The following is a 27,862-nucleotide window of genomic DNA, read 5'->3' on the forward strand; positions in this document are numbered from 1 at the left end:
CCCGCCCCGCCGCCGCTGCCCCTCGGCCCGGCCCGGCTCCGCGGCCGCTTTTCCGTTCTCTGCGTCAATGCGGCGCCGCCGCCCCGCGGCCTGGCCCGGCCATGGACACCAGCGACTTGTTCACCAGCTGCAAGAAGGGCGACGTGAGCCGCGTGCGGTGAGCCGGGCCGGGGAGCGGGTCCCTCGCACCCGCCGCTGCTTTAACCGCCCCGGTCACCGGGGCGAGCGGGGCCGGGCCTGTCGGGGCGTGTTCACCTGAAGCTCGTCCCAGGCCTTCCCAGGGCGGCTGTCACAGTTTGTTTCTAGCACAGAAATGCCGCTTGTTTGCCCCCCGAGGAGCTGGATGTGCAGCGGGGCTTTGCCGGGGTTAGGGTGGGGTGAGGTGTGCCCGGTTCCGGCAGGTGTCTGAGTGTCACACGGTCACTGCGTGCCCCTGGGTGTGGATGCTGCCGGTGGAAGTGTCCTTGCACAAGGCTCTTCTCCAGCTGCTCTTCTTTCCCGTTGGAAATGGTATTTGCGTTGGTAGGAAGCTGGATCCCTGGGACGCAATCGTCATGGAAATGTTTAGACGCTTTGTGCTGTAGGCTGCGGGAGTATGTTTGAGAAATATGGGGTACTGAAATTTCAGGTCAAGTTTCCTCGCTCGTATCAGAGCAGCACAGCTTAACTGCAGTGATTTCGGATCAGGAGACAGATGGGCTTGTCTGCAGGGTGAATGCAAAGTTCAGAATTTACAACAAGCTTTTTTCCTGCATCTCATGGTTTGAATCTAAAACTGTTCTTCATCCCTTTATCCTGTTTGATTCTTCCATCTCTTAATGTGTGATATGCCAGATAATCAAAGCAACCTCTGTTTCAAGGTGCTGCTAGTGAAGGGTAAGTGTGCAGATAGATAAGGTTTGGAGAACCTTATTATTTGTTGTGATTGTGTTAGTTTAAATCATTAAATTCCAGGTTTACTGCAGAAGGAGGGATCTGAGAGATGGTCTTACAGAGGTTTAAGATGACCTGTATAGAAGTAGTGGTGGAGAAATGAGAGTCTGAGAGTGCTGTCAGAGCAGGGGGACAAATTGACCACACAGGACTGAGCAGAAGGAGCTGAGTTGCTTGGTGTGCTGAACATGTTCAGAGGAACCTGAAGTTTGAGACAACAAAGGTGGAGTGAGTGAAAGAAGGCTTGGTGAAGGCTGAGAGGGACTTTTACATGTGGCTCTTGCAGTACAGGCTCTAAGAAGAGCCAGGCTGTGCAGGAGATTGGTCTGCAAGGCAAAGTCTGCTTTCTAGAGGTGTAAGAGAGGGAGTGTTGGCAGTAGTGGATCCAGCCTAAACATGCAGGACAAGGAAGTGGCAGGATTTAAGAGCAGTCTGGAGTGCCACTGATGTTGTTTTTGTCAGGAAAAACAACGAGCAGGAGGGGAGTCCAGCCTTGGCTTCATAAAATTGGCCACATATTTGTAAGCACCCAGGCTGGGAGCATTGCTGGGGAATGTGAAGGTGCTGCAGAAGTACTCAGGCTTTTTTTGAGATTGCTGCCCTGTTAGAGATGCATTTGATCACCCTCTTTCCCCATGTGTACCACTTAAAATTGAAGGGAGCTCCAGGCCATGCTGTAGAACACCACTCTTTGGGTTGAAGATTTGGCTGATGCCCCTTCAGCCACAGCTGACAGTTCCCCAAGTCCAGTGCAAGATCCTGTCATACCTTTGGAAGTTACTCTATGAACTTGAAGTTACATCTTCTGAAAGAGGAGAATGTGACTGAGTGAATAGCTGCATGAAGTTATAACTTTGCTCTCTCCCCTTTTTTGCAGATACCTTCTTGAGCAGCGAGATGTGGAAATCAATGTCCGTGATAAGTGGGACAGTACACCCCTGTGAGTGCTGCAGCCTGGAGCACTGGCTGGGCGGGGGGTAGGGCCTCGGAGCTCCTTTACTCTCTCTGCATCAGCAGCCATGAGCACTGTTACAAGATGTCTCAGGTTCTGCTTTTTTGGAGCTTTGGCTATGTAGTTCTGCTTCTCTTCCCTGTGGGTGCTGTGCTAAATGTCTTTGTCTCCCAAATTGTCTGGGACTTGCTGTAGTGATGCTGACAAGTGGGGTTTTGTGGCCAAATTACCTGGATTAAGCACTCTGCTCTTGGCTGGATGAGGCTTTTCCCTCACCAAAGTCTATGGCATTCCAGCATGTCTTTTTGGGTGAAAGCTTGGCCTGGTGAAATGCCAGCTGACAATGGGATCACAGTATGTCTGGCAGTAGGTCATGAGGAAACCCCCTGGGGGTGCTGAGGGATGTGCTGTGAGCTGTGAGCTGGATGTGCTGTTACCTCCCCACAATTCCAAAGGACATTTAGACATGTGCATTATATTTAGAGTACAGAATAACTTCCCAAAGTAAAGGTAGACTAACATTTGGCTGCTGCAATGCATTTTACAGGATTCTCCTCTAATTTGTAGGATAATTTGAAGTCCCTGTGAAGGAGAATCATGAAAGGCTTAGACTGTGAAAGAGAAAACAAAACTCATTGAAGTAGAAGTTCTACTTTCAGGGGGTGGATTTGCTGTACACCCAGTGTGGGTGCTGTTCCCTCCTTGGCACAGCATGCAGCAGTCAGCCTGACAACAGAAGGAGCAGAGTGTTTTTGAGAATTCAGTGGACTGCTGAGTGCCCATGAAATGATCTCCATTAAAATGAGGATGGATTTGGCAGCTGGTGGTGCAACAGAAGATGCTGAACCCAAACTGGGACCTTGAGATCTCCTTGCAGTGCCTGGGATTGCTGGGAACAGATCCTGCTTAGTCTGTTGCTGGGATCAGGCTTCTGTGCTATTTGGTAGCAATTCCTCACTCCTATCAGGAGTCGTCTCCCAAGCTCCTCAGGGAGGCTCAGTGCTGTGATCTGTTTGTGGTGATGTGCCAAAACACTGAATTTTGCTTCCTACAGCATCTCTAATTTTCGTTCTATTGTTATTGTCAGGTATTACGCCTGTCTGTGTGGACATGAGGAGCTTGTACGTTATCTTCTAGCCAATGGTGAGCAAAGTGTCCTGATAAGGATGCAGTATCTTCCTCTGGTCTGTTGGGATTGTATGTCCTTCTAGCTGTCCCCTGTGGAAACTTCTTCTGTTACAACCAACCATCTGATCAGTGATCTCAGGCTACAGAGGGAGCCCTGCACACACCTTTATGGTCGCTTTTGCAGGCCATTTGCTGCTTGAATTTGCTTCTTGAAATCACCTAAAATTTCTTGATTTGCTTGAAATCTTGAAAATGCACAGAAAGAAAGCTGTCTGTGATGGCTCAAGGCAGCATAACTTTCTGAAATCACAGCAGATGCTTTGTGAGGATGCAGTGGTGTGGGGAATATGCTGATCTAAGAGTTGTACCTCATAGGAAGGATTGTCTGTGTAAAACTTGCTTGTACTCTACTGATAGCCTGGCTTTGTAAGCAGGACTTAAAAGGGATTTTGCTAATCTCAAACAAAGCAAGACCAGTTCTTCAGGCCAAGTGCCTGCCAATTGGGCTCTGAGCACCCAGATTCCCTTAGGCACTGGTAGTGTTCTGCCAGAGGAACCAGAGTGCAGAGTCACATCTCAAAAGGTTTGGTTTTCTACTTCATTCCCAGCATCTAAATCAACCACTTGTGTAATTCTAGATAGGAAAATGCAAATGCCCTCCAAAATTCTAGCAGGTTCTAACCTAAAGAAGTTATACAAAGCCGAAATACTCACTAGGAGGAGTTCTTAACAGTCCAAGAAATGATTGCACTCTGTTCAGGGAGATTTGGCTTCCCAGAACACTGCTGGAGCCCTGCTGAGAGGCTTTTGCACAGGTCAGTTTAAACAAGTCACGACTTCCTCAGAAAGGGATTTGTCTGTGGGAGAGCAGCTTTAGATTGTACACATGTGAGGGAAGCTCAGTTTTTGTCAAAACGCTTGTCAGCAGAGGGGACCATAGTAAATCATGTCAGCATACAGAAATCATACCTGTTTAGTGGCCATTTGGGGACACTGGAGAAGGATCTAACTGTGCCTGCTGGCCTGTGGCTGTTTAACAGGAGCAAAGTGTGAGGCGAACACTTTTGATGGGGAGCGCTGTTTGTACGGAGCTCTGAGCGACGCCATCCGCCGGCTGCTGAAGGAGTACAAGCAGATCACAGCCAAGTGCATGAGGAGGGACTACTATGATGTGTTCCTGCAGAGGTGAGGACATGGGCATGGGCAGAGCAGCCAGCAGCCTGCCTGAGCTCCTCTGCATGCTCCAGCTCTCTGTTCAGGCAGCTGAATGTAATGCAATACTGGCCAGGGTTGCCAGCTGCCATTGAAAGGCAGCTGAGCACTACCCTCTCTTGTTCCTGGGCATGTAGAGCTTCCTAGGGGATGTTCCTCTGTGCCCTAAGGGATGATCTCCAGGTGTGTGCATAGCCTCCAGTGAGTTGGGTACACACTTGAGTCCACAGAAAGCTGGTCTTTATAATGCAGAAGTTCTAAACTGTCATCCTTGACGGTCATCCTTGACTGTCAAACTAAAATCTGATCACTAAAACCACATCAACAATTTAGGATAGTATGTCAACTGAAATTAAAGTTTCAGGCCTGAAGGTACTATAGCTTGCAAGCTGAAATTTTCAACACTGATCAAATGTTTTTCATTTGTGAAACAGAGCACTTTAACAAGCCTCAAACTGATTCACAGTGACATTGTCCAGTTCTTTAGTTTTGATTATTAAAATTTGTTAAGATACTTCTGAAAATTGCCTGTCCCACATTGTACTAGAGCTTGAGTGGCAGACTAACTTGCTCAGAGTAGAGGAATAGTTGCAAGCTTTTCTTCTTGCTGTTTCTCTACCTTGGTAACTCTGATGTTATTACAAACTTGCTGGTTGTTTTTTTTTCCTTTTTATTTCCCACTGGACTGACTTACAAATGTTAAAACATCGGGATTTTTTTTGTCTTTGAAAGTGGAGTGTTAATAAGTCCTAGAAAAATCTGACAATCTTGCCAGTACTACAGTGCCCTAATTTCTGAAGCTATAGGAAGCAAGGGAAGGAAGGAAACTCATTTATCTGAGTAAAATCAAATTCTGTGTTCAGGGAAGCAGAATTTTGCAGGGTGATTTATTACTGCCCTGGTGACTGTGGCTCAGATGTGCAGGGTTTAGCATACATGAAAGCCTAAATGTGCTGGTTTCTGCTTCTCATTCAAATAGAGCTTGTGTTAAAATTGAAACAAAGGGCAACAGTTGGGGGGAAAAAGTAAAAACCCCATGCTTCTGTTTGGTTTGGAGCAAGACACTTAGAAGGAAAGGTGTGCTAGTGGCATTGAAGACCCAGACAACATCTCTGTGTGACTCCACACCTTTCTGTGCACCAGTCCAGCTCTCTAGAAGGAGTATGATGCTTGATGACCACATGATTTAACCTTTTGAGGATGTTTGTGAGGATATATATGGAAGGACTGATGAGCATTCGAAAATGCTGGTGGTGGTTGCTGTAAACTGTAGAAGTAGCAGTTTTTTTTTTCCTTTTGAAGAATGAAGGTATGAGCATGCAGGCATAAACAAGCCTTCACCTCTGATGTGGTAATTGCCTGTATTTCATGCCTGTCACATCCTTCCTTCTTCTGAGGGTGGGGGACATCAAGTCTTCTCCTATTTGTTACATGGTTAAAGCGTGCACACCGACAGTGCCCAGAGAGCAGGAAAGTTGCATCTTACTTTTTGAAAGCGTGTCATTTTGCAGGGCTTTTTTTTTTTTTTACATCTGACAATTTAAAAGCCGTATTAACTTTTGAAGATGTGCTTGGTGGCAACTAGTTCCACTTTAAAATCTTGTGTTCAGATGTTCACCTAAGACAGGAAGATTTCATTCTGCAGTCTCCCTGTTGCCCTAACAAAACTTGTTTGAGTTATGGAAGGCAGTGGGACCCCACTCCTTGTGAAGCACCAGCCCCCGTGCTGGCCTTGCTGTTGGGCAGGAGAGACTGCAGTGCCCAATGTTCATTTAGCCCTAATTGTACCCTGTTCCCCACTAGCATTACTCCATTCTTTCCTTTTTCATCCTGCAATGAGTTTCCCTTGTGTCTGTTCCTCACAGGCTGCTGGAGCAGGGTTACCAGAGTGACATTGTTTTCATCGTCCATGGCAAATCCTTCTGTGCCCACCGCTGCATCCTCAGTGCCCGCAGCGCCTACTTTGCAGAGATGTTTGAGACCAAATGGAAGGGGAAAAACATGATAGTGTTGAAGCACCCACTGGTGAGCAAGGCTGTGCTTCCAGTTCTTTCTTTTGCTGTTCCAGCTGGGTGAGGAATGTGAGTTTGAGGGTTAACTTCCACAGTGAATAGCTCCTGGGGCTCAGAATGACCCTAGTTGTGGAGAGGGGCTTGTGGACGCACTTTATGCAGTAAAATTGCATCTTTTTCAGATAACAAAAAGCTGCAGATTGCATTCCTTCCCTTTGTTCCCTCTGTCATGGACTCAAACATATCTTAATTAATTGCAGTAGCATGTAGCTGTTACCATCTGCCAGCTGCATCATGACCCCTCTCTGGGATGAGTTGAGTGTGTCTAATTCCTGGTGGACAGGTGGTCTGTGGTGAAGACATCACCTCCATAATTGCCACTAATTGAGTCCCTTTTGTTGCCTGTCCAGCAAGAACTAAGTAGTCCATAAGTGCATTCCATCCATTAACCATCAATACTCTGGCACACATTTCTGTAACTTGACTCTGGCAGTGCAAATCCTCTTGTGACAAACATAATTCCAGTTTCTCAGAACACTGCTCTCCTCTCTCTTTGTACAAGAACGTCTTTCCTCTGGAATTAGGAAGATGTGGAAATGTTTATGATCAGTAAAAAGCTGGATTTTGCAGAACCTGTATTACAACTGTGTCTTTTGAGTTCCTCCATTAGTCAGGTCCTGTCCCCTGAGGTACCTGAGGGATTAGTATCAGTTGAAACATTAAAGAGCTGTGTAAGCCAGGTGGAGTGGCAGCATTAGTTATGTGAGGAGCAAGTAAATCATCATGTGTGATTTCTTACTAAAGGGTGTTTTTTTCTTACTTGTTCAGGATCATGTTTCTAACTCATTTTTAAATCCATGGTGATTCCAAATGTAACTTTCTCTTGTTTTATTTTAGATTAACCCAGCAGCCTTTGGAGCTCTTCTGCAGTATCTATACACAGGTAAATGACCTTGCCCTCTGGTGTTTGTTTACGTGGCTGGTGGGCAGCTGTCTGTGCCTCTGCACTGAGTGGCACAGCCTTGCACTCAGCAGTGTTTGGGTGCTTGAGTTGCCAACAAATCCTCTCTGCTGGCAGAAAGGGAAAATATGAACAATCACGAGCTCTTCCAAGATGTTTGTACCTTTTGCCAGTTGTTGTCCTGCCAGTAATTACACAGTCAATTAAAACCAAAATCAGCTTAGGTTGGTTGATTGAATGGATTTGGAGACTGTATTTTTGACTTAAGGAAGAAAAATGTGTCATCTGGTGTAACAGCCTCATAAGGTGGTGAAAAGCCAGTTTCTCATATAGGACATTTTCAGTTTGGCAGACCTGAGCAGTGTGTGCTGAATGTTTTGACTACTTTCTAGTATTTTTTTGAACAGAAGTTGATCCTAAACCTTCTATGAAAATACCCAGTGTTGTATTGTAGGCATGCTAAGTGCTGAACTATCTCAGGCCAGGAGGTGGTGCCAGAAATTAACATTGTCTTCAAGGCTCTTCTTTTCCAATACAGCGTGTTCAGAAATGTCCCTTGCCACATTTTCAGTGATTGTGAAAGATCCTGGGAAGAAAACTTGTGAGCCTAAAGTCTATTCTTACCCAAAGCCAGATATTCAATAGTGGCAGTCCTGCCTGCTGCTGTTGTGTTGCTGTTTTTTGATTTTCTGAGGGAATTAGACATGTTTTGTATAGCCTGTTTGGTCTTTGGACTCTTGAATGAAGATATTAGGGTAAACCCTGGAGAGTGGAAATGTGAGTTAAATGCCAAACTGTTATTGATTTAAGTGGTGGATTGTGGTGGAGTACCAAGTCTTAACTTCTGGGACTGAGTTGTAAGTGGATGCTGAAAAGTGGGGCAGTGTATCTAATTACTGAATTTCTGTGCTGTGAAGTCTTTCATCCTTATTTTTGCCATTTTTACACCTAAATCCTGTGGATTAAGTGAGCTGACTGCATTTCTTCTTGACAGGTCGTCTGGATATCGATGTAGAATATGTCAGTGATTGCAAGAGGTTGGCCAAGCAGTGTCGGCTGCAGGACCTCATTGATGATTTGGAGACCAAATGTAAAAAAGTCTATGAATTTGGTAAGCATTTGGCTTGCTGTTGTCTCTGCTGTGCCTGTGTGCCCTTCCACGGAGAAACAGCAAAGTGTGATGGTGGATGTTTTATGGTGTCCTTGGGGCTTCTGGAAAATGATGCTGTTGTGGGATTTTCACATTTGCATGACAGTTGTCAGTCATGGCCCTTCTGTAGGGTAGCTCTAGTAGTTTTTGACACATGCATGTTTAATTTATATTGAATGCTTTCTTTATAGTAGGAAAAAAGCATTCAATATAATTTGAATATAGAGAAAGGAATATGAAAGCAGGATTTTGCCATGGTTGCCAGACATTCAATTGAGCATAGTGGAACATATATTGGGAAGTGCCTTCCAACATGGAATTTATTTAAATCCCCAGAAAGATAAAATATAAACAGTTAGAGGTAATTTTCTGCATTTATCTGACCCCTTACCAAAGTAAAATATTTGATAATTGGCCCAAAAAGGGTGCAGAGGGAGATAGAACTCTTTTTTAAAAGCAAAGTATTTCTGAAAGCATGTGTATATTAGTAACACATGGATGTGCCAAGCCTGAAGTGAAGCAATCCTCTATTTAAGGACTTTTTGTTATCCAAAGCTTATTTCATGAAGACCAGCAGTTGGAGTTGATCATTCATCTCCTTAGCTGGAGCTAATGCACACGTGAAGAGCAATCAGAGCAGCACAAGTGCTGTTAGTCACGAAGCAGAAAAAATTACTGGATAACAAAACCTTCAGGCTGAAAGCTGCTGATTCTCATTCCGTGCTCTGAGTTAACTTCTTTACTTTAATCAAGTTAATTTTTTTCTGAGAAGATACTCCGTTCTAAAGTTTAGAGGCAATAGCATCTTCTTCCCTCATCTAAAAGGCAGGGGTGTAGCTGTTCCACCTTTTCCTTTTGAACACGAGTTTTATTCATTCAGCCTCCTGAAGCTGCAGGACATAATTGATAGAATACTTCTGGCTCAAGAAATTCCTCATCTGCAAATCACATGGAAGATATTACCATGTGCAGGTCTCCCTTTACACATATGCAGTAGTTTGGAGGTGGTGGGGTACAAGATTACCATGCTACAGCTGTTCCCATGTAGACCAGGGTGCTAGTCCTTAAGGAAGCTGTGTCACAGGTCTGACTTCTGCATTGTAAACACAAATGTAAACATGGACCCAAAGAGATTAGAAATGCATTTCTTGGTATCTACAAAAACTTTAAGGTATCAGTTTGTATTAAGTAAGTGGCAGAAAAGGGGAGTGGTGAATGAATATAAAATAAAAGCTACTCAGAAATCAGGTAACAAAATTATTTTGTGTCATCTTTTGATCTCAAAGTAATTCAGTAAGATGCCATAGATCTGTTTTTTTCTTTTTATCTTTTTCTCCCAGGGTCTAGCTGAGACATTCCATTAAATTAATTTATTTAAAATCTCATATTATATTGTGGAAGGAAAAGAAGGTGCTTAAATCTATGAACTGCAAAAAAGCTGATTTCTTGGTGGGTTTTCAGATGGAAAGTAATGAAGTAAAGTTTCAGGTTAGTTGGAAGTTTTAAATAAAAGCACCGCTTGGAAATACAATGACACTGGACAAATAATTTAACTTCTTTGTTCTTTGGGGAGGGACTAGTTTTTCAATTTTGAGGCCTGACAGAAGACTATCAGTGGGTGGTTTAAAGCACTGATGGAAGGTCTAGTCTTGATTTTTATTTATGACAGGTTGGATTCAAACAAATAGAACAACTGTTAAAAGTTTGTTTCTTAAATCTCATGTGGAAGCCAGGAAAACTTCATTCTGGAAAGATCTTAGATCACATCATGTCTGGCACTTGACAAAGCGTGTTTGTTTCATTGAGTGTTTTAGAAACCTGTTCCAAGTGCGTGCTGGGGAACAGACATCTGATTCAGGTTTGCAGAGCAGGGTCATGTATTGCATCTGTATTATGAAGTTGAAACAAGAAAACAAGATGAACTCAAGCCTCTGCAGCTCCACTGCATAATTGCAGTGTCTGCAATCTCATTATCTAGAGTTAATCAGTATTTCAAAAGCACTTACTATCTTGGCATGCACAGGCAGTAGTACAGGAAGAGGATGACCCAGTGCCTTCTGTTGCACCTGAGATAGATTTGGGTGTGAATGCTTGCCTATTTTCCCCTGTGTGTATATTGTGGCTATAAAAGGAAAAATTATTGCAGTGTTTGGAAGAGCTCGGTTTGTCCAGATTAAGCCATAATCCTTCCTGTAAAAATGCATCTATTAAAAAAATAAATATTCTGCAGTTACTTCAGCAAGTTTTGGCTCAAAAAGGATGAGAGCAAGGTTTGAGATGCTTACCATTGTAGAAAAGACATTGGATATTCAGAATCTGTGGTTATAGCTAATTATGCCATAGGGAAGAAGATGCATCTGAGTGTGAACATTTTGAAGGTTTTGGGAGTTTAGTGTGGTTTATTTGTGGCTCTTATGTTTTGTGGTACATTGGCTCAATTTAACTAGAAGACTGCAAAAAAATATTGAGCAGGAAACCAAGGCAGCTGATTCATTTTTAGGTGATGCTCAGTGCTGTACAGCTGTGCTAGACTGGGAAGAAATCCAGTCTGAATCTCAACAGTTTGGTTATTCCCTTCAGCTCCTTGCATTGTTTATGTTGCTTTTTTCAGACACTGTTCCATTCTTGTATTCCTCTCTCATGGTCCCTGCTCCTTGCTGGCAGCCAGCAACTTACTCCTATTTCACAACTTTGATTTTTGTTGTCTCTGTTAGGAAAGATTTCTGAGTGATACCAAAAAGCTGTGCCCTTGGATTTGAGATGCAGTGTCTGAATAGATTCGCTTCTCAGAAAAATCACTGTTCTTTTGTGTCACTGGGGAAGTTCACAGATGCTCTGTGGATCCCAAGAGAAGGGCTCTTTGCCTTGACTTAAAACTTGCTGAGTCCATTAGCACTTAGAGAGCCTGACCTGGTGACTGTTACAATAAGTACTACAGAAATACAAATGTTTCTCTCTACCATGAAGAATTTCTAATTGCAAAGTAAGGAATTTCCTTCTCTCATACTGTTGTGTAAGTGATCAGGGCTTTTTGAGAAAATGCACTCAGTCTGGTTTGTGTTGTTGCCAGGCCTCCTCTTAGCTTATTTACCCTGGAAGTCATCTATCTGAGGGTAGCATTTTGTGCTAATAGGGCAGCCTGTCTCCTTGCTGGTGAGCTTTGTGTGTAACCATCATGGTACCTGACTATTTTGTACTGGTAGATTATCCTTCCCTTTCCAGCAATCTTTCTGGGATATGCAGCCTATGGAGAGGCACAGTGGTGGGATATTTGAAGGGTGCAGCAGTGATGTGGAGGAGGGGGTGGAGATCTTGTTTTGTGGCACATCGTGGTCTCGTTTCGCCCACGACCCAATGGAGTCATCTGATGGAGCTCATGTAATGCTGTGCGAAATGTCAGGAGAAATGAGGTCTCAAGGTGGCGTGATTCACCTGTGAGGGGTTTTAATGTGGTGAATCATACCTGTCAGAAATTCTTCTGAATGCTTTGGAGTTAACTCTGTGTCGCTCTGGCTCCCAACAGTATCTTAAGGCTTCCTCACCGCAACTTTGCATTTTCCAGTGGTGTGCTATCTTTTTTCACATGCTTCCTTGTATGCCAGGGACTCTTGAATGTCTTACATGCTCCAGTCCTCACCCCAAACCTTGCTGACCTGGGAGCAAACCTCAGGTGGTGGAGCAAAGTAGCCAGAACAAGAGACACTGTGCCAAGCGTGGCATCATATCATAGTGGGTCTGCTTTGGGCTGCCACTTGTTTGAAGTTAGGGTTGGCTTCTATGAGCTCCACAACAATTTTGGTCATAGCAAGACCTCTAAAGTATGATCATGTATTTTGCTTTCCCTTTAATGAGCTGTTCTATTGTGATGGCTGATAAGACAAGATGGGAAGACACACTAGGTCTGAAAAAAGCAAATGAAGTTGCTGTTTCGGAATGGTTTGTTTGAGCTCTTTGGTGGTAGTGGTGCTTAGGTCAGGCACATGCCATGTCTGGGTACTTTGGGGTCTTTGTGCCTTGGGGATCATGGATGTAGAGTAGAGGACAGACTCATACCTACTGAATTTACTGGCTAAACAAGAATAAACCCCTTTGTTCCTTGCAGTGAAGTCAGGATGGCGCAGCTGAAGTGGGAGCCAGTGAAAGCACGTGTCAGAGCAGAAAGGCATGGAAGCAGATTAGTTTTAAAAACTCCCTGGCATGGGCTTTACCCTAGGTGACACTGTCAGCTCTAGGAGTAGTTGGGGAAGGCAGTGTGTGAGTGGCCTCTACAGGGATCAGGGCAGCCTGATCCATGGTCCTTAACTGTAATTGATGACATGGATTCCAAGGAGCAAGTTGGGCTGAGGGGTGCTGAATGTGTGTGTGCATAGAAGAGTTGTGTGTGTTTTGCAGTAAAAGCTGAACAGCAATAATACTGGTTTTCCTGGCACGTCTTTTATCTAAATGAGAGAGAAGTTTTGTAGAGGAATTCAGGAATCTCTGCTCTTTTGTTTTTTTGCTTCTTGCAGTCTCTTCCAAGCCAGGGACCTGTGTGAAAGTGCTGACCATTGAGCCCACAGGTAACTGCCGGCTGCAGGAAGATCTGGCTCTCCTGGCAGACTGCGCCCTGCCAGCTGAACTGCGGGTAGGGAGCACTTCTACTCCTCCTGGGCTCTCTGGGGCTGGGATGTCTGCTCTCTTGTGTCCAGTCACATCTTTGCTGTACAGACTTTAGTGCTGGCTTGTTTCCTGGTGCTCCAAGTGCTGAAAGGCTTTTATCACTTGGAAGTGCTGTAAAATTGTGTAATGAGGCTGTCGGTGCTGGTCTTTCCCCTTGGATGTTTCCCCCAGCAGGGATCTTGGTAAATAAAAGCCTTTCCATGTGGTTGGTGGGGATTTCCCCATCGAATACAATGGGACAAGGCCCCCAGCTCTTCTCTTTGCCATCCTTCTTGAGAATTAGGAATGTTGTAGCAGCAGGCATTGGTATCCAAAGAGAGATATAGGTGAAGGATGGCTTACTGGGCTTGCTTGCTAGGAACTGACACACTGCAATGAAGAAATGCTTCCAAATCCTGAAAATATTTCCAGCAGAAATGTGAGACCCTCTGAAGAGAATTTAATTGACTGGCAGTAGATATGCTTTTCCCAACTATGCCCCCAGGTTGATGATGACTGTGTTAAAATACATATTTTTATTTTAACACAGTCATCATCAACCTGGGGGCATAGTTGGGAAAAATCCATATTATTAATTAGGATCACATATGTGGATCTTCCTCCCGTTTTCAGAACACGATAACTGTTAGTTATCTTCACTCTTTCTGCATCTGGTGCTTTCTGTAATATTAGCAGATTGATTTTGGTCTTATGTATGTCCTTTTTGTGTCCTCTTTTTTTATACCAACCACTGTATTTAATAATGTGGACTCATTTTAAGTGGCTGCTGTGCCCAGAGGTTGTATGACTGAGTAATACAGCAAAGGTTTATTGCCTTTTCTCTTTCTGTCCCCTGCCAAATACACCTGCCTGGTGCAGAGTGTGTGTGTCTGTGTGTGTACATAGATAAGGTTTCTTACATTCATAAGCCAACATGTTTTGTGCTGGCTGTTTTCAGATATATTTCACTATAGAGGGAGTTTTTATTCTCCATCAAGTTTACAACTACCAGTTCAGAAATCTTTCCTGTGTAACCTGCCTCCTCCAAATAACTGTACATTTTTTTTGTAACTTTTAATGTGTTTTCAGGCTTTAAAGGGAGGTGGTACTATGAGTAAGCTTCAGATTACCTCCCCAGGAACTAAAAAAAAAGGATCATGGACCCCAAAATAGTGACATTTACATATATTTTAAGTCGCTTCACAAATAAAAAGAATACTTACTGTTTGATTGCTTGATTCCAGACCTTGATGGCATACTCCTATTAAGCTGTTCTTCTAGAGGTAGAAACACTTTCCTTCTTAATTCTTTCATGTAGAATAGGAGCTGTAAGGAAAGGGGGAAATTGGAATGGTGTAATCATCTGACAGTGCTGTGAGTTGTGAGCTGTGGTGTTCTTGCTGTGTTCATAGATTGGAATGAAGGCAGCATTAGAGTTATTACAGCTGTACAAGTGAAGAGGCTGTGGGCCTGCTTACCTGCTCACTAGGGAATTTGTGTGCCATGCACATGTGTGGGTGCTTTGTTTAAGCCTGAAAAAAATTCTAAAAGATTCCCATTTTTCTCTCTCTAGGTACTTTTTGTTTGTTCCTTTTTGTTTGTTTGCGATTTATCTGTTACTCTAATGTTTTCAAATTGTTAAATTCTTTGAATTGGGCATCTTTGTTCTGGGACAGAGGCATTGCACATCCTCATTCTTGCAGGGTTTGCTGCCATTCATGGAATAGGATACAAACTATGTAACCTAAAATGTCAGGAACAAGTGAGTAGTCACACACAGACATCTGTGTTTTGAGGAGAAGCATACATTATTTTTTTTCCAGCCTATGCAGAACAAAATAGATATTTGTATTCTGGATAAAAGCTTGCATTTCCAGAATTTGGCGAGAAACATTTTGAGCTGCTGCATGTCATGTAATGCCATATTACATGAAATGGGAATGTGTTCAGCTTTCTGTTTCAGTATAAACAAATAATTTGCATGTAATGTCTTTGATACTTGGATGATGTATGAAACTTTGTGCATTTCAATTTCATGGTTAGTGGTATCTTGCACAACTAAAAAATATAATGAATGTTTGATATCCAGTTACAGCTCATTATTATTTTCTAGACTGAGAACTATCTATTCTTTGAAATCTCAAACACATTTATAATTCTGGTACCTTGTTTCTCTTTCCTGTTTGTGCTTGAAAGCCTTTTTTTCCCCCAATGTCTCCTCTTACAAGTGTAGTTGTTGTCTCTGCTTTGTTTTAAAGTAGTAATGGCCAGGATTTCTCTGTCCACAACAGCTGCTTCCTCAGTTTGTTGCAATAAAAGTTAGCAGTGACAGATTTAAGTGAAATACCATGAAAAGCCAGGCAACTGTAAAAAACCATGTGGCTTCCCACTGTCTGCCTGGTTCTTCAGGTCTGCCAGGTGACCTCTGATTTACAGACTCCAGGGTTTCCTTGTAACTGTTTTCCAGTTACCTTTTAACCGAGATCTTATGTTCCAAACCAAGATGAAATCAGACTTAAAGGATCAGAGTTTGCCATGAAATAAGTACTGTTCTTTCCATCCATATTGACACGTGGTGTGGCTGCAAAAAAGAGACCATTTGCCATTTTGGGGTAAAACTAGATCTTGTCATGCATAGGAAGAACAGTTTGAAACAAGTAGATGAGTTCATCTTGTCTGTCTGCACCTGTGTACTGTGCTTGTCCAAGGCAGTGACTCGTGTGCTTTGCTTTGCCCGTTTGGCAGAGGCAGATGAACTGAAATATTTACAACATGTTTCCAATTTAGGGTTTTTTTTGTATCCAATCCACTTGCATCTGGTTGTGAGCTGCTAATCTCTTAGATCACCAACCCCTGTATTTTGTGTTGTAATTTATTTACAATTTTCTTGCTGAGGTAATCTGGCCAAGGTACAAATTGCTGCCACTGATTTGTTTTCTATGTTTTTGCCTCCAGCAACATTTCTATTTAAGCTCTAATAGGAAATTTGCAGCAGCAAAGACTTGGTCTTCCATGTGTGATGGTGGAGAGTATTCAGAGTATTTCTGTATAGTGATTGAGTTATTGTGAATGTGTTTGGACCTTGCAGGCTGGACTGTGTTGTGATCCTTGGGCAGAATACTTGACTTTGGCAGCTGTGCTTTGCCTGGACAGAGGCCCATGAAGGAGGTTGTATGAATAGGGGTGGTGGGAGGAATAAGCCAATTTTCTGCAGGAAGATCCTGGAAAGGAGAGTAGATTCCTCAAGCATGAGAAGGGAGGAGAGTAGAAGTAGTAGAGACTTAAAAGGGGAAATTCTGCAAAACCACTTGATGCTGAACAGGAGAAACAAAGACGTGAACCTGCTTTTGTAGTAGGAATTGAAAACAACCTTGTAAACCTGAGCAGCAGAGTGGGGACCAGGCAAGGCTACAAGCAGGAAATTGAGCCCAGAGAAATTTATAATTCAGGAGATAAACTCTGAGACAAATAAAACTCCCATATCCATTCCAGAGGGATGGACTTATTTTAGAGATTTACCTTTGGGCAATGAAAGGAGAGCAAAGAAAGGATACACACAGGAGATGTGGCATTTATCTCAATTAAAATTCCTATGCCACAGAGTGTCATCTTGTCAAAGTTTGTTTCTAGGTTTGCTTTACCTGCGATGTGCCTGCAAATGTGTAGCCTTCAGATATCTGTCAGAATTTGTAGCAGAGGACATGGAAGCTGTGGCATAGGGTGGGGAGAGCAGCAAGGCAGACAGAGCAGGCAGTTCCATCATGATACTGGAGTTTGTAACACACTGCCACAGAGCCAGGCTGCAGATCCCCAGGCCATGGAAAAGAGCCAAAGCCTTGAAATATGAGACATCGATAACAGTAAAATAGCAGCCTGGGGAATCTACAAATGGGACAACTTCATCTCATTTTGATGAGGTGCTGCCCTTTGTATTGCAGCTGTTGCCCTTTGTATTGCAGCTATATGAAAAAGAGGTGATAGATCTGGTGGGCAACATTCCTTGAATTGCTGCATCTCTTCTGGAACAGGAGTTGCCCAGTGGAGCAGGACTGCAGGAGAGAGGTGCTATGGAAGCCAGCATTACTGCAACAGCCTTGTGCATGATTTACAACACTGGGCTTCTCTTGTGATCAGGAACCAGAAGCTGCCAAGTGTTGCTGTGGACAAAGAGCATGGTGGATGGGTCCAGATTGCCATGGTCAGTGGTGGTGTGAGCTTTTGCCAGCTTGGTGCCTTGCCACATCCAAAAATGTGTTTTGTGAGAAATCTCACTGAGCCTGGCTGAGAGCTCCCACCCAGTGTGTTCCAGTCTGTGTCTTTGTTCAGCTCAGCAGGGTGGAGGCATCTGGCTCCTCAGTGGAGCTGGAAGCCCTGTTGGAGGCAGGTGGCTTGGAAATGGACAGTCTGCTGTTGTGAGTCCAGTCTTTATTGTCAGGCCAGGGCTTTCCTGCGTGCAAACTTGGGATGAAAGACAGCAGGAATAAGCTGCTTATCCTAGGTACCTCAGGCACATGTTTATGGAAGGCAAGAACCAGGGGAAACTTTTGTTTTCAGAGATTGTCCTGGCTACATGACTGTGAATGTAAACTTTTTATTTTTTGCAATTGAATTACACTGTATATAGAATAAGGTGAAAGGGAAAATATTTGGAAGTGTCACTTTAAAATAACATAAGGCAAACAGGCTTTTTTTTTTTGGTGTGTGCTGTCATTGTTGCCATGTGGGATTGGGTGGAGGTGTGTTGTTAAAATAATTCACTTGAGTATTAATACTGCAACAACATTATCTTTGGCTGCAAATCAAATAAAAAAAATCTAAAATGTGCTCTAGCAATGTTGGATTATTCAAGAGAGGCAATAATTGTAGCCAAACCATTTCAAACTGGTGTATATATGGATGTCATATATATGTTATTACATGTACCCAGTAAAAGGCTGGTCCTAAGATCCAGTATGCTTATGATACCTACTGCATGAAGTAAACTTCACCTCCACCTAGTTATCTGCCTTGTTAGATGGCAGAGAAACACTTTCCAAAGGTGTATGGAGAGTCAGGAAGTTACCATGGATAAAGGAGGCAGCTGTAACTTGTACCAGGAATATCTCTGAGAAGCAGTGGAGTTCTTCATTTCCTGACATTGGAATCTGTGTTCAGAGCATCTCTGGTGCTCTGCACTGTGCTGAGGGAATGGACATTTTCTGGGAAAACATAGGAGTCTGAACTTGGGACCCTGAGTGTGTCTAAAGCAGGAATATTAAAGGAAGGGTTTTCTGGTGTCTGTTCCCAGGTTGGTTTTGGGGAGTTGCCCTTTGACAGCACTGACAACTTCAACAGCTGTCCTGACGTGTGTTTCCGTGTGGAAGATTACAACTTCTTGTGCCATAAGGTATGTGCTTTGTGCTGTATTTCCTTCTCCTCCCTTTTTGCCATGAAGCTAGTCTGCTTGTGTCCCCCACTCCTTCTGTGCTGGATACACTCTGCAGAAGCAGCTTTGATTCAGCTGGAAAACTGCATTAAAACATTTAACAAAGCAGCAGAGCCTGCCTTTCTTGCAGAGGTGTGGAGATAAATTTATAAATTCAGCTATGGCATTCACAGCTGCAGAATCTGCTGCTGCTGGCTTATGAGTTCAGTGTCTGGAGAGAGGAATGTTTGATCTGCAGATGAACAGCAGTAAGAATGAATTTTGAGATCCAACCTCAACTCAAGGTCCTGCTCTTGTGCCATGCTAATTTAGAATCTCTTGAGTTCACCATTTGTATTTGTGGTTCTGAGGGTAGGCATGGATAAAATAAGATTTGAAAAAATATTGGAGATACAGCTTCAGAATGTAGGGAAAGTCAAAGTTACAGAGTCTGAACTTTGAAATACCTTTGAGCTGCTCTGACAGCTGGTTGGTAGTGCCCTTTGGTTTGGTGCAGTGAGCAAGGTGTCAGTGTTTTGGTTTTTCATTCCTCTCCAGGCATTTTTCTGTGGTCGCAGTGATTATTTCAAAGCTCTTCTTGAAGATCATTTCAGTGAGAGTGAGGAGCTACAGACACAGCCCAGCATCCCTGTGGTGACTCTGCACAACATCTCAGAAGACATCTTCATCCGGGTCCTCTACTACATCTACAGTGATGATACAGAGGTGAGCCATTGGTCCTTCCTTCAGTGCTGGTGAGCTCTGAGGTGTTTTCAGCAGTGTTTTTCTAAATCTGGAGCAGGGTGTGTGTGTATATTCCTAAATTTTACTGACTACTCTGCTACTTCACTTTTGGCTCAGGAATCCACATACTGGGGTATGCTGTTAGCCAGGCAGGGTTGTAGTTCATGTGCATGATGTTCAGGAAGCAAATCATAGTCTTTTGTCCCACAATAAAAATCTGGAAATTAGGTTGCATGCTGTTTATTGCCATGATAAATACAGGATCTTTGCAGCTTTCCCTCTTGGGCTCTGTGGAAAGATGAGGGAAGCATCTGCCAGTAGATGGCAGATTGAACACATTTGGAGATCTGGATAGGTTGAGAGATTCTACTTATTTACTCTTGGCAAATAACCATACTCATAGCTGACTTTTCTATTTGTAGCAAGTTATTATTTCTACTGTTATTTATTATTGGAGTGAGCAAAGGTTCCACTGTGAGACCAGTTCCTTGCTGTGCTCAGTATTGCAGGCAGTAAGAAAACAGCCCTAACCCACTTTTCAGCCTAATGGAAGATGCAGCAAATGCCAGTGTTTAATTAGCTTCCTGCTTTGGTTTTCTGGCAAATGCTTTCAGCAGGCCTCTCTACAAGATCCCAGAACACATTCTGGCATCAGGGCAGTGACTGGAGATGCTGCTGCACCTGCCAGTGTCACTTCCCCCAAGCAGTGTTTGTGCTCTGGGTTAGGTGCCACATGCAGAGAGTGCATACAGCTGTGACCTTGTTTCTGCTGATCTGTTCACCTGTGGGTAGCAGTGAGGAGAGATGTTTGGCAGGCAGCAAGAGCAGGATTGATACTGGTATGCCAGAGAGCTGATTCTTCAAGGGCAGGCAGAGAGGGAAAGAAGCTGCTTGAAGATCTCCTGACCTTGTTCCCTTGCACTGCAGCCTGACCTTGTTCCTTTGCATGTCTCCAGTCTGCCTGCTCTCCTCGTGATGACTCACAGGAAAGATGTTTCCCAAGCAGCTATTCCTTTCCAAGGGGTGCCTCAGCTGCTGTCTGGGCTTGGGTCAGGAGGACAGACCAACAACAATGTGTAGGAGTTAAAAGGATTTTACTCGCATTTTCATGTGCAGAATGGTGCATGGCTTGGGTTTCAAACCAAGCAGCCAAGATGTGAGCTTCTGCAGAGAGTTCACCTGTCATGAGAAACTACCAGAAAAAATGGTTAGGAAGACAGGAATATAGCTCAAGTTCTACATTTACACGTGGAGTGTTCTCCCTGGCCTGTGTTTCTCCAGCCAAGTATCAGCACTCTCAGTTCCATGTTTTTCTTTGCAAAGGATTTATGGTGTCTCTCTGCCATGCAGTAGTGACAGTGTTTGCAGTTGTGGGGAAGAGGACCTATAGGGTTCCAGGCACAAAGACAAGTTGCTGATGAGAATACTTGTGTAGGCTCCAGGGCAGTTCTTGGAGGAGCATTTGCCAGGTTTGTCCTTGATGAAGCAGTTGGGAGCTGTAGCCATCAATACTACTGGTTGAAACACTTCCAACTCCTGAGGTTTCCACAGCTTATGAGGGGACAAAGCAGCACTTGATTAATAATCCCAAGGGCTTTGTTACCCCATGTGCATACACAGCCCTCGTGGCATGGCTCTCCTGCATCTTGCATTCTTCTGCCCAGCTGCTGCAGGGTGTTACACAGCTGGGTCACTTGCTGGGAGCTGTCTCTCCAAACACAGGTGCACACAGCTGTGGGGGAAGAAAAAAATCAGTTGTTTGCAGTTGTCAGAGTGAAAACCACACATGTAGATGTGCACAGCAGTGTGCTTGCTGCTCACTGGGTATCAGGAGAGTGGACCAGGCTGCACCAGTTATCATTCCTCCATCCAGACCAGAGTGGCTTTTGTCTCTAAATGCAAGGGCCCTTGCCTCCTCCACAGCCAGGGCATGCAGTGTCCTGCAGATCCACCGTTACAATGGATGTGGGTAAGTGAGCTCTTTGCAGTTCACATCAGCAGGAACAGAGAGAACTCTCGTTCCAGGTTAGTGACAAAAATAGGATTTGCCCGGCCAAGGGGAAGAGACTGAGTGAAGCTGGAGATGGTGTCTCCAACTTTGTCTACAGGGTTTTTTAAATCCTCAGATCACTTCCAAGTATCCAAGAGGGAAATGGGAAGGTGGTTCTCTTGCTCAAGAGGCTTAAAATGTTAAAGGCTGCTCACAACAGTTTAAGTTTTTTCATCCATTAATTTAGTCCATTCTGAACGCATGTTAGAACTCCACTAGTGTTTGAAGTGCAGAATATGTTCTTATCCATCTGGGCCTCACCTACAGTTTGTGTTCAGTTTTCTGTCCTTGAGTGTACCCCCCATGCCAGGGATGTGCTGGTTCTTAAGAAAATTTTGCATATTTTTCACAAAATGTGAGTCCAGCAGTATAAAATGAGAGGGAAAATGTGGGGACAAGGTTCTTTGTCCTGCCAGCCTCTTCTGTTTGTCTCTTGGAAGTATGTCTGGTAAAAGTGACCCACCACTGTCACACTGAACATTTTTTAGCAGCCAGGTGCACTTGGATGTTTCAGCATTGCCTTGGGGTTACCTGCAGCATGAGAAACTCTCTGCTTGCACTTTAAATTCCTCTGTGGTAACTGAGTGGGAGATGCAGGCTGAAGGAGCTCCAGTAATGGCCAAACAGCTCCTTAGTTTGGCAGTGAGAGGCAGCATGCTGGGGACTGGCAGTAACTCCCCTGTCACTGCAGCTGTCCCCAGAGAACGCCTACGACGTGCTGTGTGTGGCTGACATGTACCTGCTGCCCGGGCTCAAGCGCCTCTGCGGCAGGACCCTGGCACAGATCCTCGACGAGGACAACATCATCAGCATCTGGAGGATTGCAAAGCTCTTCCAGCTGACCAGACTCGAGGACCAGTGCACTGAGTACATGGCTAAGATCATTGAGAAGGTACTGAAACACTCCCCGTGGCAGATACACCTGTGTCTGTGTATCTGAGCCGTAGAGACAACAGATTGAATGGTTGTACTTTGGTCTGTAGTTAATGGTTGTCCTCTCTGGGTTAATGTGCTTCCAGGAAATGAGCAGCAGTTAAACAAGGCACATGGTGAGTTAGGGCAGAGGAGGAGGAGTGTGGGAGTACCTGATGTCACCACAATAAGCCAGATTTTGGTCCCTGGCTAGCACATCCCTGTGGAATATGGGTTGAAAAAGTTGCCCAGAAAGCTTTGCAGGTACCAGGAGCAGGTGATTTTCACTGAACTTTCAGCCACTGTGCCCAAGTAGCCGTGGTGTTGCCTGAATACACCAGCTGCAGCCTGGAGAAACCAAAGGGGTGAGTAGGAGAGCTCTGTGCAGGAAATAGAGTTTCTCCTTTGTTTTTCAGTGTTTGCTGGGGAAATTCTTCCTGGCATAATGCTCTAAATAGGAAAAATCAATGTAAACTCTAATCTCCTCCAGGATGACAAATCAAATAGTAGGGGTTTGCTCAGTGGATAATTTGCTGATGATCAGCAAGTAGTAATGAATTTAACACTGAAGTTTTCTTTATGGAGCTCAATTTAAGTGTTATCCTGAGTGCTTATAGTTTAGACTCAGGACTCGTGGAGAAAGTTACCATATGGAGGATAAACTAGAACCTATGAAGGGTTTTTATGCTGAGACATCTTTATAAATGGCTTGTGCAGTTCACATGGGAATGTAACATTTTCACCTGCAGCTCAAAAGGTGTGAAATTATTTTTGGTGTGAGAAAACAACGAAGGAAATGGTTCTGGGGCTGTTACTTTGTTCAGTGTATAGCTTGGGAATGACATCAGCATGTACCCAGATTCTGGGTTCTGAAAAGGGATTTAAACGATGTTGAATATCCCAAGTAGTGATCAGGAGAGGACTTTGCTTGTGTGTTCCTCATTCTCTAGCTCGAGTGGGAGTCCTTGAACTTAGCACTGGCAGGGTATCTTCTTAAGGGTGTTGGCACAGACAGAGCCACCCCAGCTAATGTTCAGACATCAGTGGTTGCCAGCATCCTGTGGAGATGCACTGATGGCAGCAGGGAGAGATTTTGGCAGTGTGGTAGCAGATCAGAGCTCAGCAACCTGCTGTGCCCAGACACAGTTCAGCAGCACAGACAGATGGAAGCTGCCTCTCACCCCTCAGCTCTCCACACATTCCTGGGGAACCTGGTGCAGAATCATTCATGGGTGACCCGATTCTGTCAGGTTGAGTGCAGAGCAGAGCAGCTGCCTTGCTGGTGGTGATGGGCCTGAGTCAAGGGAGAACTGTAACATGTGGCTCCCAGTCCTGAATTGGGCAGAAGCATCCACTGGCTTCTGTGCTAGAAGACATTGCCCAGGTGTCTGACAGCATCTCCTGGTTCCTGCTGGGGAGCCTTTTTGGGGGGAATATTGTGTATGTGCATGTGCCTCAATATCAGAACCAGGGATGCTCAGTTAGAGGGTATTACAGGACAGTGTTGCAGGTGCAGATTGCCTTCAGCTGAGACTGTTTCTTGTTGGAGCATTACTGTCTCCTTTGGATGGATGGCAGGATGCATCTCCAAGTGGAAGATTTGGGTCTCTGTATCCCAGCTTTCCTTTCTTTTCTGTGGGATCCTTTAACAGTGTGAGACCTTTATCCCAACCCTTTGCATCTCTTTACCTGTCCTCTTGTATTCCTAATGGTTCTCTTGTCCTTCTGGTGCAGCTGGTGGAGCTGGAGGAGTTTGCAGCTGCTGTGAAGGAGAACGCAGAGGCCGTGGAGGAGCGGCAAGAGACTGACTCCATCCCCCTGGTCGATGACATCCGCTTCCACATCACCAGCAACGTGCAGACTTACAGTGCCATTGAGGAAGCCAACCAGAAACTTGAAGCTCTAGAGAACCTCCTGGCCAGCATAGGGCTCGAGTGCTGATGTGTGCAAACCCTGCCTGTCATATGCAGCCTGCACAGCCCTCACTGCGTTGGCTCGGAGTGCAAGAACATCTGAGTCTGAATGTCCCACTCCCATTCTTTGTCCTCCTTCCCATCCACCTTCAGGCATGGTTTCTTTTTAATTTATTTGTGTCTGGACATTTGCATTTCTGGTTTGTGTTTGGTTTTACTTTGTTTTTTTTGTTTCTCCTTTCAGAAGTAACTCCCAAAGCTCAGCCTAAGTCAGTAGCTGCTCCTTTGTACAATACACTGTGGAGAGGAGACTGTGAGCTGTTGGGAATGGTGAAGGAGCTGTTCTGGGGACTTCCTACTGCCTGGGGTTAGAACCCATCCCATTCTGTGGTTCAATACAACATACTTCTGAAACTGGCTTATGCCAGCAGCAGAGGAAGAAAACTGGATTAAAGTCTTAATAAGTATATGGGAAAGGAGGTCAGCACTGTCACTGTCAGTATTATAGGACTGGCAGAACTGGGCAGTGCTTCCCTAATGGGACAGAGAGGTACTTGGCTATGGGGAAGGCACTGTCTTCACCTGCTATTTTAGTACTTAGATGGAAAAAAAACAACAAAAAAAAAGTGATTTCCAGGTCTTCCCTAGCTTTTCATTGCTTTGAAGTGCTCAGAATTTAAAAGCTTTGCTTTCTGAACAAGCATCTTTGGGAATACAGTAGAGACCAGAATCCTTCCATTCTTAGAAAGCAGTAGCTTTCAATGCACAAAAGAAGGAAGAGCAGAGCTCTTAAAGAGGGAATGGAAACACCTTCTTCTTGGAAACAGCACTTTTCCCTTTATTTTTGTCCACTGTGGTAGGGCAAGGCTGACTTGCTGGTGGGTCTGGGAAGAGGGGTCACTGGAAATCTCTTTCAAAAGGAAAGGGCCCTTTTGGAGCTCTCATAGGGCTGCTGTCCCACTCTGTGACCTTCTGGCTTTGCTCAGCCTTGAGCCTCGTAGCTTCATTGTTCTCCAGGAAATTCACTGTCTGTACCTATGAATGTTTTTGAATCTGTATTTTGCAGTAGGTCATGTTATCTCATGTTGTCTGCCTGGATTCTTAATGAGGGCAATGGTGTTCCCTGTCCTTGGCACTAATCAGCAGGTGATAACCCTGCATAGCCTTGCCTTGCCAGATAGGCTGCCCTTGGAGCTGTGCATCTCTGGAATGGTGTTGGGAGAGTCTCCAGGGTGCAGGCTGGGTGTACCTTCCCATGCTGTGCTTTGCGGGGAGGGAGAAGCAGCACTGAGTGAAGCACAGGCACTGGGCTGCTGTGACCACCTCATACAATCATTTTGGTCAATTCCTGAGCCAGGAGCTTGAATAACCTGTGCCAGAGGTGCTTTTATTATGTGATGTGGGAGCTGGGCAAGGATCCCCTGCAGCTTTGGGGTGTTGTTTTCTGTAATGGTGGGGGTGCCTCTCATGGCTAAGGGGTTAGGAGACTTGCTTCAGGTGTGGATGTATTGGGAGGATGGGTTTTTCTTTGCTAATCTCACCAGGTGAGAGACTGATACCCCACAGCAAGTGAGAGTGGGGCTGCAGCCTCACTGGCTGCTCCTCTCCTGCACTGAAGCTGTTGGCAGGTGCATGGGCAGGCTCTGGGCACCACCTGCACCAGGCAGGCTGCACTCAGTTGTGAGGAGGGGACTCTGGACAAAGTCTGGAAAGCCAGGCTTTGGCAAAATCATGTGTCACGATTGAGTTGCACTTAAGCTGTGGATAGAGCTGGGGTGGGGGGAGCAGGGATGAGGTTCATTGATATGATTGAACCCCAGATGCTTGTGCACTTTGTCATCTGGGTTTAAGTGGTGTCTCTTGCAGATCAGGTCTCTGGGGTAGGGGATGGTGGTGGCAGAGCTATCAAGCAGTGTGGGCTTCAATTCTGTTTGAAAACCCTTGAGAAGAAGTGCAAGGAGTTGTTGTGGTTTGCTTCCGGCAGTCATATGAGGGTGAGGATGGACGATGTGTCCCTCCACAGGAGTGGTTGCTGTATGGAAGCAGGAAGTAGCAGGAGTGTGCTTCTGTTTGGGACAGTGACATGGAGAGGAGCTGTGCATTTCCTGTGTGATTTGTGGAATGTACCTCCATGTCCACCTCTAAGCTCAGTGTGTCTTTGACAGGACCACCAAAGAGCCCAGCACAACTGATGAAGATATCCCCATGGACTTGGGGAGGGTGAAGGGCTATCAAGGAAGCTTTAATATGAAGTCCCATATATTTTGGAGAGAGAAGGGTGAAAGGAGAACTGCTTGTTTTCTTGCTGAGTGGAGTGTCAGGCTCATGAAAATCTGCTACAGAAACCAGCAGCTTAACTCAGTTGGTTCAGTTCCCCTATGTTTCTCCTCTGTATATGGCTGAAGATAACACTGAACATAAGCAGGATGTTTAGTTTATCATATCTCTTCTCCTCCTCCAGCAGAAATTCCGCTTCTGACATCTTAGCAGTTGGCTTTGCACAGCAGTGGTTGTGACAGCCCGTGGGGCTTGCACAGAGCCACCAGAGAACAGGACGTGGCCTTTGCCTTCTGCTCGTACTGAGCGAGATGCAGGAGCAGGATTATCAAGGAATGTGCTAATGCTTTTCTCTGCAGATGCCTCAGCTGCTAAAGCAAATGGACACTGGCAGTGGGCAAAGCAGGAGGAAGGCAGAGGGGGAGCAGCAGTGCTGGGAAGCATTTTCCATATGGCTGCTCTTGAATAATTCCATTCCTGCCTCCTTAAGTGTGGAGCGAGTGAGGCTGCTGTTGTGTGTGTGGGAGAAAAGGTCAGCCTGGCCTTTTGATCTGCCTCCCCAGCAGTGCAAGTCCACGTGGGCTTCCAGGCAAATGCCTCATCTGTCTGTGTGCACTTAGTGGTCACATCTGTGAGGCCTGTCAGATTGTCCAATTACTCGGGATCCTTTAGCTCCCCCCCATCCCTTTTGGCAAAATAGGGCTATCCAAAAGCATGCATAAGCAGATGGTCAGCATGCAGGCAAGCTCTCTAATTAAGATGAGCCAGGACAAATCTTAGATTTGAATTCACTTTATTCTTGCTGCAAATAATTTTATCACAAAATAAAAACCTTCTGATTTTTCTTCTGTTGCCAGTGTCCTTTCTGTGTTTTGTTGCCTCTGTCCTTTTTATTTACTACTACCCACTTGCTGAATCAAGAAGATTGTAAAATTTACTAGAGCGAGGTTATATTTAAGAAGAAATGTGTAAGCACGTGTGCAGCAATAAAATAGTCTATTTCACTATATCTGCTCTGGCTGTGGTGTCTTTGTTACTGACTGACAACATCAGCATGGGTTTTGTTTTGAAAGGGCTCTGTGGGCTCCTTCATTTTCCCTTACCCAGGCCAAGGACTGGCTCTGCACTCTGTGGCTCCCAAGCAGTGTGTACAGTCCTGATAGAACAGGTGAGTAAAGCACTAACTCATTTTTACTGTCTCCTTTCTCCAAGGATTTTTCCCCTTCTTTAGCAGCACCATGGCACAGGCTTGGTCATTGCCATGGTTGTTGTCAGGGAGGTGATGTTTGTCTCAGAAAATTGCTGTGGGCTGTTGCTAACAGGTAAGTTGTCTTTCCCTTTTTCTTGCCACCTCGTGCCCCTGTCATTGATGGCTGTCTGTTGTATGCAAGGATGGAGATTTTTCAGCCTTTGTGTTTAACTACTCTGACTTGTTCAGCTCACTCCTGGGGTTGGAAGCCTGTGTTTTCTCCCAAACTGTGACTCTGCTGAAGTGTCTGGCAGTCCTTCCTCTCTGAGGACACAGGAACCTTGTTTTTTGTCTGCTTTCTTGTATGCCTGGGTGGCTACAATCTTT

The 27,862-nt window shown here is 44.8% G+C and overlaps 1 protein-coding gene across 3 annotated transcripts; it reads left to right on the top strand.

Annotated features, from left to right (window-relative positions):
* On the top strand, positions 1 to 27,295 carry ABTB1 (ankyrin repeat and BTB domain containing 1). 3 transcript variants are annotated; one of them, XM_059479971.1, is made up of 12 exons: positions 1 to 157; positions 1,811 to 1,873; positions 2,973 to 3,028; positions 4,054 to 4,198; positions 6,091 to 6,250; positions 7,135 to 7,180; positions 8,193 to 8,309; positions 12,857 to 12,972; positions 18,274 to 18,372; positions 18,949 to 19,116; positions 21,876 to 22,076; positions 23,831 to 27,295. In XM_059479971.1, the coding sequence occupies exons 1-12, from the start codon at positions 102 to 104 to the stop codon at positions 24,035 to 24,037; spliced, it is 1,434 nt and encodes a 477-aa protein (XP_059335954.1). In that variant the 5' UTR covers positions 1 to 101; the 3' UTR covers positions 24,038 to 27,295. The 3 variants fall into 3 exon arrangements, with proteins under 3 accessions (XP_059335954.1, XP_059335955.1, XP_059335956.1); XM_059479973.1 differs by lacking the exon at positions 1 to 157 and adding an exon at positions 247 to 510; XM_059479972.1 differs by lacking the exon at positions 21,876 to 22,076 and having other exon boundaries at positions 2 to 157.
* Positions 27,296 to 27,862: the final 567 nt, after the last annotated feature.

The sequence above is a fragment of the Ammospiza nelsoni genome, chromosome 11 (assembly GCF_027579445.1).
Source record: "Ammospiza nelsoni isolate bAmmNel1 chromosome 11, bAmmNel1.pri, whole genome shotgun sequence".
Taxonomy (NCBI): Eukaryota; Metazoa; Chordata; class Aves; order Passeriformes; family Passerellidae; genus Ammospiza; species Ammospiza nelsoni.

Coding starts and splice junctions, on each gene's coding strand:
- ABTB1 (XM_059479971.1), top strand. CDS start 102: ATGGACACCAGCGACTTGTTCACCAGCTGCAAGAAGGGCGACGTGAGC. Junction 4,199..6,090: donor TATGATGTGTTCCTGCAGAG/GTGAGGACATGG, acceptor TGTTCCTCACAG/GCTGCTGGAGCAGGGTTACC. Junction 12,973..18,273: donor CCCTGCCAGCTGAACTGCGG/GTAGGGAGCACT, acceptor GTCTGTTCCCAG/GTTGGTTTTGGGGAGTTGCC.